The sequence below is a fragment of the Canis aureus genome, chromosome 6 (assembly GCF_053574225.1).
Source record: "Canis aureus isolate CA01 chromosome 6, VMU_Caureus_v.1.0, whole genome shotgun sequence".
NCBI classification, from domain to species: Eukaryota; Metazoa; Chordata; class Mammalia; order Carnivora; family Canidae; genus Canis; species Canis aureus.
Genome location: NC_135616.1, coordinates 22,631,922 through 22,647,208, shown reverse-complemented (window position 1 = coordinate 22,647,208; position 15,287 = coordinate 22,631,922). Strand labels below are relative to the sequence as shown.

Sequence of the window (15,287 nt, the reverse complement as noted above, 5' to 3'; positions counted from 1 at the left end):
TGAGAAAGCACATGATGGTAATAATAAATGGCAGAGGTTGAGGGAGGGCCTGTATGAGCATGTTTTTGTATATGTGCAATAGGTAGAGTATGTAGTTAATCAAATGAAAACAAGCATTTTCCCTCATTTTTTACACACTGACAAATGAGGCTTAGAAAAATTAAATACTTTGAGAATACACAACTTGTACAGATTTGTGGTCAGACCCACATCTCTTTTCCTTTTTTTATTATTTTTTTTTAAGATTTTATTCCTTTTATTCATGAGAGATGCAGAGAGAGAGGGGCAGAGACACAAGCAGAGGGAGAAGCTCCCCATCCGCATGGGGAGCACGATATGGGACTTGATCCCAGGACTCCAGGATCATGCCCTGAGCAGAAAGCAGATGCTCAACCACTGAGCCACTCAGGTGTCCCCATGTCTGTTTTCCTGATCAAAAAAAGTCAACAGGATTTTTCAAGGAACAACCACAAAATGTGTTGTGGGGACAACACAGGAAATAAATGAACAAGGGAGATAAAAAAGCAAAACAAAACACTCAGTGTATTTAGAGGAAGAGAAAGAAAGATATCAGTGAGTGAGCCTAAAAGAGGAGCATTTCAGGGTGGGAATATTTGTTGCCAATGTGGAAGGGGGATGGGGAAAATGAACGCTGGAGGAAGAAATAGGAAGTTGAAAATGGAGAAAAGTAAAAAAAGCAAAAACAAAAGGAGTGGCTTAAAAAAATAGAAGAGAAGGGCAACACAGGTAATTGTGTCATAACATAATGAGTTCATTTCATCATCACTCTACCATTTGCAAAAACTCTCTTCACTGAAGTCAATAGTGACCTCTTAATTGCCACATTCACCTGTTGCCTGAAGCCTCTGTCTATTGTTGGCACTTAACTAAAACTCATCTCTTCCTTGGTTCTGTTCCTGTTTCTCTGGTCTTTCTTTTTTTTTGTGTCGTTTCCTAGTCTTACTTCCCCATGCTTGAAATGCTGCTGTTCTTAAATCTTCAGCTCTCCTCATCCTTTAACCTCTTCTAGATAATCTGATTCCTGCTGTAATTTCAACCACCATCTACATACTAATGACCCCCAGATTGGTATTTCTGGCTATGAACTCTCTTGTAGTATGGGGCCAAACATCCAAGTGCCTTCTGAACCTTTCTCCTTAGATTTGCCATGGGCACATACAATCCAGTATATCCAAAACACAAGTCATTCCTTTTGGCCCTGCTTCCTAATTTTGCTAGTGTTCACTTCCTCAGAGAACTAGCTCTCCTTCTGCATTTGCTGCAATGATTGATAATACATCCTCTGCCTATTCAAATAGGATGGCTAAGCATCATTCTCAGCTCTGTCTTTTCTCTTACATTTTATATAGAATCTACCATCATATCTTATTAAATGTTAACGCCCAGGGAACTTGCCTGTTACCCTTTCTCTGTGTCCTCATGGCCATTGTGTCAGATTTGCATCACCTGTCTCACACCATTTCAAGAGTTCTTTAACTGATTTCTTTGACTTTCAGCTCAGTTTACTGCAAATTATGGTAAATCTTCTTTAAGAAACTTCTTTTTAGGGATCCCTGGGTGGCGCAGCGGTTTGGCGCCTGCCTTTGGCCCAGGGCGCGATCCTGGAGACCCGGGATGGAATCCCACGTCGGGCTCCTGGTGCATGGAGCCTGCTTCTCCCTCTGTCTCTCTCTCTCTCTCTCTCTGTGACTATCATAAATAAATAAAATTTAAAAAAAAAAAAAAAAGAAACTTCTTTTTAACACTTAGGTGTTCTTATTTTCTGCCCCCCCCCCCATGACTCCCATAAAACTTTTCCTTATTACCTGCTACTTAACATATAAATCTAAATTCTTAGTATGGTTCTTTGTAACTTAACCTGTTTACCCTTTTGGCTTCTCCCTGTCTACCAAATTCTTAAAATAGTATGCAAATATAGAATCAAATAAAAGCATGGATACACATAAATAGAAGAGGGTACAATTGAAATTTCATTTGTGGAGATCCCTGGGTGGCTCAGCGGTTTAGCGCCTGCCATTGGCTCAGGGCGTGATCCTGGAGTCAAGGATTGAGTCTCGCATCAGGCTCCCTGCATGGAGCCTGCTTCTCTCTCAGCCTGTGTCTGTGCTTCTCTCTCTCTCTCTCTCTCTCTGTGCCTTTCATTAATAGATAAATAAAATCTTAAAAAAATTCATTTGTGAGTCAAAGCAAATGTTTTTGAGACTAATTAAATACTTGTTTTGTTTTCAGACTGTAGATAAGTACTCACTGATAATGAAAGTACAAGACATGGATGGTCAGAATTTTGGATTGGTGGGTACATCAACTTGCATCATAACGGTAAAAGATTCAAATGACAACGCACCTACTTTCAAACAAAATACTGTAAGTGCACAGTTTCAAAATCTATCTCTTGTTAACCAGGATTGGTTATTTAATATGAATTAATAAAATACATCCCATACTTTGAGGTATGTATGTTTATTTTATAAATAAAATTAAATGGCTGACATAGAAATTTCTTTTACTTATTCATTGTAGTATTTATATTATCTCCTTCTTGTTAAAGACAAACAACATTTGCCCTCATTTATAATGAAGTTCTTTAATTTCAAAGATAACCCTTAATGAGACAGTACTTGTGATTTATGGCTTTAAAATAAACTAGATAAAAAGTGTAAGAACCAATACTCTTGGAGTGGAAAAAATATTTTGCTTTCTTTGTAGAGGTTCTCTTTATAAAGTAAGTTTTTAATGAGTTCTTTCTGTTTCAGTATGAAGCATCAGTAGAGGAAAATGCGTACAATGTGGAGATCTTACGAATACCTATAGAAGATAAGGATTTAATTAACACTGCCAATTGGAGAGCCAATTTTACCATTTTGAAGGGCAATGAAAATGAACATTTCAAAATCAGCACAGACAAAGAGACTAATGAAGGTGTCTTGTATGTTGTAAAGGTATAGTAATAATGAATAATTGACAACTTGGCAAGCTAACAAGTTCTGTTCACCTAATGGTTTAATCAACTAAATAGTTTCAGATCAAAGACTCCACAAGTTGGAATAGAGCTTTGTTTAGTCCAATTGTTCCCATCTAATGCAGTCTTTCTTCTATAATTTTGCTGCCAGTCATTAGTCACCTAGCTTATGCTTGAACATTCTTAGTTCTAAGGATCTCTATATCTCCATTGGCAGCTGATTCCATATTTGGAGAGCTCTCATTCTCACAAGTCCTTATTTCTACCGTGCCCAAATTATTCTCCATATATATATATATTCCCCAAATTATTTTCCATATATATATTCCATGGCTGGATTCTGCCTTTAATGGTCTAGGTTCCATCGCTAATGGAAGAACTAGAATTCGTTTGAAAAGATTGCTATTTTCATTTGAAACTTATCTTCTCTAGGATAAATATTCCTAATTCCTTTATTCCTTGCATGACATAATTTAGAAGCCCATAATCTTCTCTCTCTTTCTCTCTCTCTCTTTCTCTGGAATATATGCCTGGTTGTATCTGATCTTTTATAGGTGATAATTGAGGGTGAAATATAGTGTTATATCAGACAGCACTGAAGGAGCTGACTCTTTATCCCGTATATTATATTTTTGGTTGCATTGTTTTATTCTAGGGTCCAGGTTATGAGGGCAGAAAAGGCCCTATTTGGGAAGGACCCTTGGTTTTACTACGTAACCCAGAATAAGAGAGGAAATGTCCTATGGACAGGTGAAGCAGTCATCCATTGAATAAAGGAAGTTTTCCTGCCAACAACAATGTGGAGACTTTGATACATAAATATCTAGTTATAATTATTTGCTCTGTAAAAATTTCCAGAGATTACATAATAAGACTTGGCAAGTTCTACTTGGATGTGAATAGTCAAATGTATTTGTTCCAATTACTCTCAACATTAAACTTCTATTTCAGTTTTCTCTAATATGATATGCTCAAATTGAATACTAAAACCAACTACTTAAGAAAAATGAAACTTTTAACTGATAATAGTAGGAAAAGAAATAAGCAGATGATACTGATCATTGTTCCTCTTCATTGGTACACCTCAATCCAGTCTTATTTGGACTCTCCAGAAAGCAGAACCCAAGACAAGTACCTCAATGAAAGGAATTATTTAGGAAGTGGATTCCAGGAAGCCAGAGTAAAAATGGAAAAGTAAGATAGGAAAGAATGAAAAGCCAATCAAGTCTGCATTATTGACCTAGTCCCCTCTGGTGTTCAGTCATACAATAAACCACGTAGAATGTACTTCGGAATTATCTCCTCCAAAAGTGGTACCTGGAACATTTATCCATCAACTCCATTGATACCCATGCCCCATTGGTGGAAGGCTGCCTTTAGGGAACCTCAGCTCTTCCTGCACTTCTGGGCTTGGCTGTGTCTGCTAGGGGGAGAGCACTCTGGCTTTGGAGAGACTTTGAATGTGGAGAGCTGAATCTTTGTGTGCTTGAGATGTGAGTCTATCAGCATAAATGGGGGAGTGTCCACCAAGCTGCAGCTGAAGTTGGGTAGGCTAAAGGTCTGTGGTGTATAATTCTTATGAAAAGTGCAGCTATGCATCAATTTGCAAAGTTAGGCATACCTATGTAGTCAGGCATCAATTTTGATGTGTTTGGCAACAGATACTCTGTAAAAGATTTCTCCTGGACACCTCTTTTGCCCCCCTCACCGCCATCTTAACTTCTTTCTAGAAGGAAGTCAAAGGAGTAGTTTGAATTCTAAGATGGAAAGATTATGCCAACTGCAGTAGCTCAAGTCAAAGACCCAAGCTCAGACCTTTTAGAGCGTTCTGTATCTGCTGCTTGATTAGAAGACTAATCCTCACTTCTCTCTCATTCAAGTCCATTATTAAAGTCCTATTATTATTATTTTTTAAATCTCAGTGATTTCATCTTGCTTTGGAAGGCAAAATTTAAGTAACACTGGGAATTAAATTTTTTGAGTTTTTTTTTAAAGCAATACAAAATGAATTTTAATAAACTTTCTCAAAAGAATATATTCTAAAAAAATGTAGTACATTCCATTTTTTCATATTCAGAGTGGATTTTTTTCCCTCAAAGAATGTTGATCACATTAAGAAAAATGTTTCCAAATATTTTCAGAAATTATAGCCTATAATATCCTAGAATATTTCCCACTCTGGGTGACTAATAAACATGTTTTATTTTTATTATTATTTTTTAAAGATTTTATTTATTTATTCATGAGAGACACAGAGAGAGGAGAGAGAGGCAGAGACACAGGCAGAGGAAGAAGCAGGCCCCATGCAGGGAACCTGACTTAGGACTCGATCCTGGGTCTCCAGGATCAGGCCCTGGGCCAAAGGTGGCACTAAACTGCTGAGCCACCTGGGCTGCCCCTCCCCCCCGCAATCTGTTTTATTTTTGATGAACAACTTCTGGTTACCATCTCAGGATTCCCCAGTAGGGAGAGCAATTATATGGTGATACTTTACTTTTTTGTCTTTGGTTCAGCTTAAGTTAATTTCACATATGAAGAATAAAGAAAATCCCCACCATAAAATTTATGTACATTTATTCCCATTATCTTTAAACAGAAGATAGTTGCACTTATATTTTATAATTACATCCTAGTTCTTATATCTAGGAAATTTTTTCAGAATTTTAAAAGCAATTATCAAGTACTGATCACCTTTCATGTCAAGGGAATGACATAAGTACCTTATGTAGTTTATAACTAATTGTTGCATCCTCTTTAGGATAAGATATTATTATTATCCCCATTTTACAACTTATAAAGATACTTATAATTTTCTTCTTTTGCACAATTCCTATTAAGTTTTTATATTGGTATTTGACTTGGCTTATAAAAATAATTTATTTTGTTTCTTTTCCCACATTCTGAAATTGTAAACAAAACAAAAAATGCTAGATTCAAAAGATTTATTTTTAACCTTTCTAACAACCCTGTGGTTGTTCCTCTCATTCTTCCCATTTCCAGATGAGGAGGCTAAGTCAAAAGAAGTGAAGTCACCTGCCCCAGTTCACATAGATAGAAATGATAGAACCAAGATGCCAACTCAGACATTCCTGAAGCAGAACCCTTCTTCACAACCACTGTACTGCTCTTCCAGCTGGAGACTCTTGGGTCACATTCCCTTTCTCTCTCCTCTTTTCCATATGTGGGTTACTTAGCTTGATAAAACCATGACTTGCACAAGGGGGTCTTTTTTTTTAAACTTGAATTAATTTCTATTTCTATGTATTTATTTCTTGTTATCTCCTTCCTCTCTTCATCTCTCCTTATTAGCTCCTCTCAGAATTTTACCATCTCTCTTTCTATGAGCCATTCATAATAGTCTCTACCATGTTGGTCAATAAAATGTGCATTTTCCATGGTATACTTTCTTTTCTATATTTTATGCAAACCCTGAGAAAACTTGAATTCATCACATAGCTCCTTTGGTAGCCACACTGGTCTTTAAAGATATCTTAATCCTTTTCCGTGCTCAAGATTTGTGTTTGTGTACCTAAGTTCTATCTTTAAGTACTTTCTAACCTTGATGAGGCATCTTTTATTTTAAAATCAAACACTGTATAATCAAGGCATTTTGAAATCCATCATTCTTTCAGTAGGCTACTTACATAATGATGTCTGGGAATGAACTTTTTTTATTCCTTTATACCAAAAAGAGTTAAAGAATCAGAAGTTAAACCAAAGATTGCTTATATGTACTTCTTTTATCTGAACAAAGCTTCCAAACATTGCCTTGCTAGTTGATGTCTCCTATTATTGCATTAAATTGGCTGTTAACAAAAAATGTCACTGTTTTCTTTCAATTGTTTATGTGGCAGCCTGAGAGATTATTATATCCTATAGTATAAAACACTCACTATGGGCTTACAATATTAAATCTTGTTCTTGTAACAGTTGTGCAGAAGACAAAACTGAATTTCAGAGAGATTAAGACACTTACCCAAAGTGATGCAGCTAGGATGCAGTAGGACAGGATCTGAACCTAGATCTCTTTTATTCCAAGTACCACGCTCTTAAGCACCATGTTAAATTGCTTTGCATAGTTATGTGATGGAAAGTTAGCCTCTGTATTATCTATAAATCATAAATACTTCTCTCTGTCTCCCTAATAGCTATTCAATTATAACAATGAAAATGAAAACACTTGGTAAACTATAGGATATTATTATTATATTTTTAGAAGTCTTACATGTGTGTGGGGCTAGTGTTACACCTTTCTATATTGGATAGATTTTCTGGAACTGTAGAGCATGAGCTGATACAGTCTTTAGTAGCTCAATCCTGAGTGATCTTTCCATCCCTACATTTCATTTCCATTTGAGCAGCAGCAGTAGTGCACATTGGTTTGAGTGAAGAAGATATTGTTGTTGATCATTCTCAATGTAGAAGGTCCACCACAAAGCAGCACTTCATCTTCTAGGGAGTTCATAGCATCTCAGTGCAGATATAGGATATTTTTGCACTTTTAAAAAAAATAATTAAAACATAAAGCTTACCCTATGGTGGAAGAGAATTCTTGTTTTTTCATTAATCATTCATTTCACATCCCACCAGATTTTCAGTCTTGTGGAGTTTTAAGCCTCTAAAACAATATCCAGTATAAGCCTTGAAAAATTACATAAAGAAATTCTAAGGCTTTTTAGCAAGTGGTCCTGGATGGAATAACTGCACCTCCTCCAGAGCAGCAGCTGTTTTGTGAATTTCCATCCATGGCTCATTGCCAGTGGATACTCTCATTCTCTACATGTTCATACCAACACATGTAATTTGTGAGGTAGTGTTCATTAGCAATAGATAAACAGATATTAATTCATTTACCCCCTTGACCCTCCATTTTCAGGAATATTTATATAAACTAAAAAAGAATTTCACAGACATTTTGTGGATTCTATGATTCACTCCTTAATGGACTCATGATACTATATCTCAGCTTGATAATAGCTAGGTATGGGGAAAGGTTTAAAGTAAAAATTTTACTCATCTGTTTTCATTTCGTTCAATGGTCAGCCAATGATGATTTTGATAAGCAGGAAGAGAATCAAGGAAAAAAATGCTTCCAATTTGCAGTACAGTGTGAAATAATGTCTTTATGGGTTTTGCTTGATTTGTTGTCTGAAAATCAATTACAATCAAAGGATTCACTTAAATATTTTTGGAGGCTGATGAATCATTTAAGTAGAATTGTGTAGCAGAGGGATTATAGTACAGTGGTTGAGGAAATGGACATAGTCAATAGGAAGTAGTAAGTCAAACAAAGTTGGATTCATTTGGAGTTAGATGCCCCTCAGGCTGGTCCTTCAGTGCTATAAGACAGGGCCGTAAAAACACTGTTATCTTTTTGCATTATCTCCAGATTCAGAATAATTTTCCTCAGTAAGAATGAACTATAGAAATATTTTAGGAATTGTTTTCTGCAACTCCATAAAACCACCTGCAGAAACTTTCAGATCACTCTTGCTAAAGGCTTAGTGAAGAATCATCTCTCTGTTGAAGTCAGTACTGATTGAAAAGGAAGAGAGAACTCATGAAGCACTGTTCTTATTTAAAGAAGGTCCCCCCCCCCATAAAAAAGAAGGTCCCTTGCTATTTGAAATGCCAAATGTATTTTACACTGATACTGTTATACATGTGCTTCTTTAAAAAGCCACTGAATTATGAAGAAAACCATCAGGTGATTCTGGAAATTGGAGTAGGCAACGAAGCTCCATTTACCAGAGATGTCGCACTCAGAATGACAACCATGAATAGAGCCTTGGTGACAGTTCACGTGAGAGATCAGGATGAAGGACCTGAATGCAGCCCTGCAGCCCAATACATACGGATTACAGAAAATGCAGCAGTGGGGTCAAAGATCAATGGCTATAAGGCGTATGACCCTGAAACTAAAAGTAGCAACCACTTAAGGTACGGAGAAGTCTGTAACCACATACAGATAATGTATTTGTGATAGTTGAGATAGTAATTTATTTTTATACATTTTGTATCGCTAAAGACTTTTCATTTTATATTAATAGGTACAAAAAATTGAATGATCCTAAAGGATGGATCACCATTGATGAGATTTCAGGGTCGATCATAACTTCCAAAATCCTGGACCGGGAGGCCATGGCTCCAAGAAATGAGTTATATAATATTACAGTCCTAGCAATAGACCAAGGTAAAAAGAAAAAAACAACTTTTTTTTTAAGTTTTAATATGATATTTTAGAAAGGAATTGGAAAATAAACTGCATTTATTATTGTGAAGAATTTTTTATGATAAGTATTTGGAATTGTTAGGAATTATTTTGGAGACTACCTATTTCTCTTGATTGTCTAACAAGGTGAACTTTCACAGCAACAAGAAGCCATGTCATATTTATCTTTATATCCGCAGTATGGGGGAACGTCAAATGCCTATAGATGCCTATGTTAGAGGGCAAAGATGAAACTTAAGTTTGGGATCAGATGAAATGTTCTCACCAGGCTCTTCTACATCTCTTTATTACACTTAAAATAGAATCTTTAAATAACTCAGCTGATTATTAGGGCAAAGTGGTCCTTTCCTTGAATTCTGTTCCTTAAAACAACCCAGGGGTTCTACTCAGGCTTCATATTATTATTAGAATAATTAATGATTAGAATAATAATAATTAATTTGGGGCACTTAAAAAATCATTTTGTAGATGTGACTTAGACACACTGAATCAGAATCCTAGATTGGGGACTTGAGCATCATATATTTTGAAAATCTCCCTAAGTGTATCCATCATACCCCTAAATACTCCCTAAATATGTATCGGGATTGGAATAACTCTTTGTAGCCTCTTTACTGCTCATTAACATCTGCACCAGAAGGAACTCCCCCAAAATACAGAGCTTGAAATTCACACATTGATTTTTATTATTTGATAATAATCCTGGCGTAAGGTTTATTGGGTTTATTGGCAGTTGTAGCTGATATTGTCCATGACGTACTCATTTTAGATGATCTGCAGGTTTCACTTATCCTTCTACATTCTTACATCCTATTTTCTGTAGTAATCAGCTTATTTAAGAAAACATATATCTTATGTAGAATGTAGTTAATTTTATTGGAAAACTGTAAGAGAATGCAAAAAACTATGCTAAGCTTTTTTTCCTTCTTTCATAGATGGTAAATCATGTACTGGAACACTTGCTGTTAGCATTGAAGATATGAATGATAATCCACCAGAAGTACTTCAAAGTTATGTAACAGTTTGCAAACCCAAGATGAAGTATACAGACATTTCAGCTGTTGATCCTGATGAACCTATCCATGGTGCTCCATTTTATTTCAGCTTGGCAAACACTTCTCCAGAAACGAACAAAATATGGACCCTCACCAAAGTTAATGGTATTTATTTATTTTTAAAGATTTCTTTCTTTCTATTTCTTTCTTTCTTTCTTTCTTTCTTTCTTTCTTTCTTTCTTTCTTTCTTTCAGAGAGAGCTGAGAGGGAGAGAGCACACATGTGTGTAGGTGAGGGGAGGGTCAGAGGGAGAGAATCTTTAAGCAGATTCCCCACTGAGCACAGAGCCCTCACATAGAGCTGGATCTCACGACCCGTGAGATCATGACGTGAGCTGAAACCAAGAGTCGGATACTTAACTGAGCCACCCAGGCACACTGAAGTATTTAATAAAAAGTAATGCTTTATATGCTCTAAAATAACTGAGAGTAGATTTTGTTGTTTAGTGTAATAGTCTCATTAATATATTTTAGAAGACTAGCTCAGTCTTTTACAAATACTGTATGTGGTCTGTGTTATTTATTGCATATAAAATGAAAAAAAAATAATTTTTATTAAGGCAAACTTCCATTTACAACAAAGACAAAGCTTTGTTAAAATATTGGGCAGCTTATCATTAAGATAAATTGTTTTTGGTGTATTATTATTATTTTTTTTAAGAGAAAGAGGATGGGGTAGGGGTAGAGGGAAGGAGAGAATCTTAAGCAGACTCCATGCCCAGTGTGTAGCCCAGCATGGAGCCCAATGTGGGCCTCTCATGACCCAGAGATCATGACCTGAGCTAAAATCCAGAGTCCAATGTAATTCACTAAGCCACCCAGGTTCCCCTGATGTATTTTTAAAGTGACTCCAGTGAGGTGAGGGGAGAACAGAGATGGACAGTTTAAATTCTAGTATAAATTTTAGTTTAAATTTTAGTATAAGAAAACTGGAAATGAGGAATCTGGTTGTATGAGACAAGGACTCAATAGTATTCTGGAAGGAAACATATTGGAGTATGGACAGGGATATAGCATTGGAGCAATCAGGACAGCCTCCTATGATAGTGGTTCCTGGGGAAATAGAATATTCTATATTTTAGCCACCATTCACTGCTGTTTTGTTACTGTATTATGCTCTTTCATGTAAGTGGAATTTTGTGTATGCTGACCCTTCTGCTCTGAATACTTTTCCCATTTCATAGTTCGATACTAATTCATGATACTTGGGGAGCACCTGCCATCTATCATGCATTGTTCTAACCCTGGGTATGTATGTAGAGATTAACAAGACAGACATGACTGCAGCTCTGTTGCTCACGTCAATGAAGCCTTTTTCAAAATAGAAGGAGTAGCACCATGACCTTTTCTACCTTTATTATAGCTCCTTTCATGTTGTATTATCATCTGTTTACCTTTCTCCTCCAATATATGAGTTTCTCAGTATATTTGTGATTCTTCTGTGTATTTCCAGCACATAGCCTAGAGCTTAGTTGATACTAACTGCTTAATAAGTGTTTGTTTAATCAGTAATCGATTAGTATATTTGCACAAAGAAGGAAAATTCTAGAGGAATAAGTAAACTGGTGCTGTTAGAGTTCAGGTTTTAGCAGAACTGCTGAGAGACTGGGTGGGACAATGGGTGGAGTTTGGGGATGCAGGGCCTATCTATGACTGAAGAGACTGACTTATATTCAGTAGGTGACAGCAGGTGTGCACTGGGAGTGTGCCAGTAAGGGATGCTGTGCCCAGATTTGTGTCTTAACAAGGTGACACTGGTGACAGGATTGAGGAGGGCAAGAGTTGAGTGGCAGGGTCATCAGAGGCTGCTGCACTTGTATGAACAAACAAGATGTGACCAGAGCTGAGCATGTCTTGAGGGAAGAGAGGAATTTGAAGGATTTTACCTTAACCACAATATGATCTGGGAGGGTTCCATCTAAACCTTAGAAGTAATCCACATTCCTCCAGGGAGCTTTGCATTTGAAGTGCAGCCAAAAGTCTTTGAAGTTCTCATCAGTTGTAACAGTACATTTAAGAAAGGCTTAAAAGTTACAGAGGACTTCCAGGGTATGCAATGTGCTACTTTGTCATTTCACTTACTGCAAAACTCAGAAGGCTGTAATTGGCATTAAAAGTGGGCAGAGCTTTTGGTCAGTTGATAATCAAGTCATTAAAATAGGTATCAAGACTATTGGGGAAATATAGTTGATAAAAATGTTTTTTTTTATGATACAGATACATTTGTTTTTATGTAAACCTTATACCTAGCCTGGGTGACATTAATTAGCTTTCTGGTATTGAGATCACTTCTGTAGGGAAGGCATAATAACAAAGGGTCTATTGTATTTTGAAAATTTACTTTATATGTAAAGATAATGGGGGGATCCCTGGATGGCTCAGCAGTTTAGCACCTGCCTTCGGCCCAGGGTGTGATCCTGGAGTCCCGGGATCGAGTCCCACGTCGGGCTCCCTGCATGGAGCTTGCTTCTCCCTCTGCCTGTGTCTCTGCCTCTCTCTGTGTGTATCTCTCATGAATAAATAAATAAAATTGTTAAAAAAAAATAATGGACAGATACCAGAAAGTAAATAGATAAGAGAAGGTCAACTGAAGACATACTTTGTGCCTAACAATTGGCATTAATTCTTTATGAATACCAAAAACTGGTACTGTAGAAAAATGTTTGAAGTGCATGTCAGGGGCCAATCTAGCATCATTGGTTTGCAGATAAGGGAAAAGTAAAGGAATATTAAATATTACTGAAATGCTACTGGGTCACTCCAATGTCGAATTATGTCTTTAATCCTTTCGTGCAAAAAGTTACAATGGACAACACATACATGGTAGTGTTCTTGCTGAAAAGGTTGTAGGCAGTTGTCCATTTTTATTCATTTTCATGTGGCAGGTGGTTCCTTGAGAATAATATGTTTAGAAGCAAGTGTGGCAAAACAAATGGTAAGAGAGAAATACATGTCCATTAAAGATATAATTCTTTCATTTTCTTTCAGATACAGCTGCCCGTCTTTCATATTGGAAAAATGCTGAATCTCAGGAATATAGTGTTCCTATTACTGTAAAGGATAGAGAAGGTCAATCTACAACAAAAATCCTGACAGTTAATCTGTGTGATTGTACTCATCCAAGTCAATGTCGGGCAGCTCGAAGGAGTGCAGGAGTAATACTCGGAAAATGGGCGATCCTAGCAATACTGCTGGGTATAGCATTACTATTTTGTAAGTCCTTTTACTTACTGAAAGTTAAAATGGATCATAAATATGTGAGTGCAGGAAAAGTTCTTTAAAAAGTAATCTTGTCCAACTATCCATCAGGAGTGTCCTCTTTATAAATTGCTTTTGTGTTACCTGAGTTCTGATGGAATATTTTTGGGGAGAGGGAGAAGCTAGATCCTTTTTAAGATATGATTTCATACTTGGACAGAGCTGGTTAAAATTCCTTAGACCGTACCAAATCTGTCAATATATAGTTTTCATTTCTTGGTCCTGGTACTACCCCTATTAGGGCTAAATAAAACAATCAAAACTTTTGCAATATAAAAGTCCACTATGAGCCACTGTGACCTCTTCTCGCCATTCAGCCCAGGGCTTCTGGGAATCACCCAGATCACAGCAATATCCCATCTTGCGTGTATCTTGTCTGTTTTGAATTCTTTTAACCCTCTCCTTGCCAGTTGTGTAGTTCCCAATGGCACCATATTTTCCCCTCTATTTCCATCTACTCCTACAGTCTAGATGAGCCATGGTTTCTTTGTTCTGTGATAGCCCTAGGGTTAAGAGCAAGACTCTGGAACCAAATTATCTGGATTTGTAACCCTGCTCTACCATTTGCAACCCATGCACCCTGGGGCGAGTTACTTAATTAATGGTGCTTCAGTTTCCTCAACTATAAGAGGGAATAATTGGAGTAGCCTACGTTAGGGGGCAGCACTGAGCATTAATTGCTTTAACGCATGTAAAGAGCTTAGAATAGTACAGTGTTCAATATTTTTCTGCAAGTCAACAAAATAAATATGCCACTATATGCCAGAAACTGGCTAGGTGTTGGGAGTCATCAGAGAACAAAACAGACAAAACCAAACACAAACAGTGTGCCTTGTGACAGTGAACTAATAAATAAATGAAATGCCGTGGAGGGAAAAATAGAGCAAAAGAATTAGGAGCTGTAGTGCTGTGGAGCACGTGTGAGTGAGTATGAGGGATCAGTGCAAGTGACAGCAGCTGTCTGCGGATGGTTTGGTCAGGGCTAACTGACAAGGCTGTCTGACGATTTGGGGGAAAGGTGAAAGAGCCAAGTACAGTACTTGGGGGAAAGGTTTTCATTCAGAGGGGAAAATCAGCTCGAAGGCTCTTAGGTGAAAGGGAGGCTGGAGAAGTCAAGGCATGGCAGGGATGCCAGTGTGGCTGGACTGGAGTGGATCAGGAGAGTGGGGTTGGACATGGAACCAGAAAGGTAACAAGGGACCACATAGAGGAGGCGGGGATTGGCACTCTTTTTCTGTCAAGCGCTAGTTAGTATATATTTTATATTTTGCAGACCCTGTGATTTCACTTGTAACCAATGAAATCTACCCTTCTAGTAGGAAAGTAGCCATAGAAAACATTTCAGTGATGGGCATGGCTGGGCTCCGGTAGAATGTTATGGAGGCTAAAATTTGAATGACGTATTATTTCCACATGCACTGAACTTCTATTCTTTTGATTTTAAAAACCATAACTCATGAATGATACAAAAACATGTGGTGGGCTGGATTTGGGGCTGTAGTTTGGCCACCCTTGATAGAGGGGCTTGTAGGACATTGTGAGAACTGTCGTTATTATTACTGCTAATTTAATTATCACATATTTAAAACTCCCACAGGTATGCTGAATTTTCTTTTTAGAAAGAAAATTTTGAATAGACAAAATACAGAGTAGTTTTAATGAAGATACTTGGAGATAAATCTGTTCTGGGGAGAAAAGTCTGTCATGTTTTCATATAGGCAAATCAGTGTTTTGGGAATCAGTAAATCTCTTTAAAGTCTCTG

General features: G+C 37.1%; 1 protein-coding gene across 2 annotated transcripts in view; it reads left to right on the top strand.

The window, feature by feature from the left end:
- Positions 1 to 15,287, top strand: part of DSC3 (desmocollin 3) — a 49,943-nt gene that overhangs the window by 22,971 nt on the left and 11,685 nt on the right. For both annotated transcript variants that reach the window (XM_077900339.1, XM_077900340.1), the window contains exons 8-13: positions 2,251 to 2,385; positions 2,775 to 2,960; positions 8,661 to 8,920; positions 9,031 to 9,173; positions 10,148 to 10,372; positions 13,255 to 13,479. In XM_077900339.1, the coding sequence (XP_077756465.1) occupies positions 2,251 to 2,385; positions 2,775 to 2,960; positions 8,661 to 8,920; positions 9,031 to 9,173; positions 10,148 to 10,372; positions 13,255 to 13,479 (1,174 nt within the window). The remainder of the gene's footprint in view (positions 1 to 2,250; positions 2,386 to 2,774; positions 2,961 to 8,660; positions 8,921 to 9,030; positions 9,174 to 10,147; positions 10,373 to 13,254; positions 13,480 to 15,287) is intronic.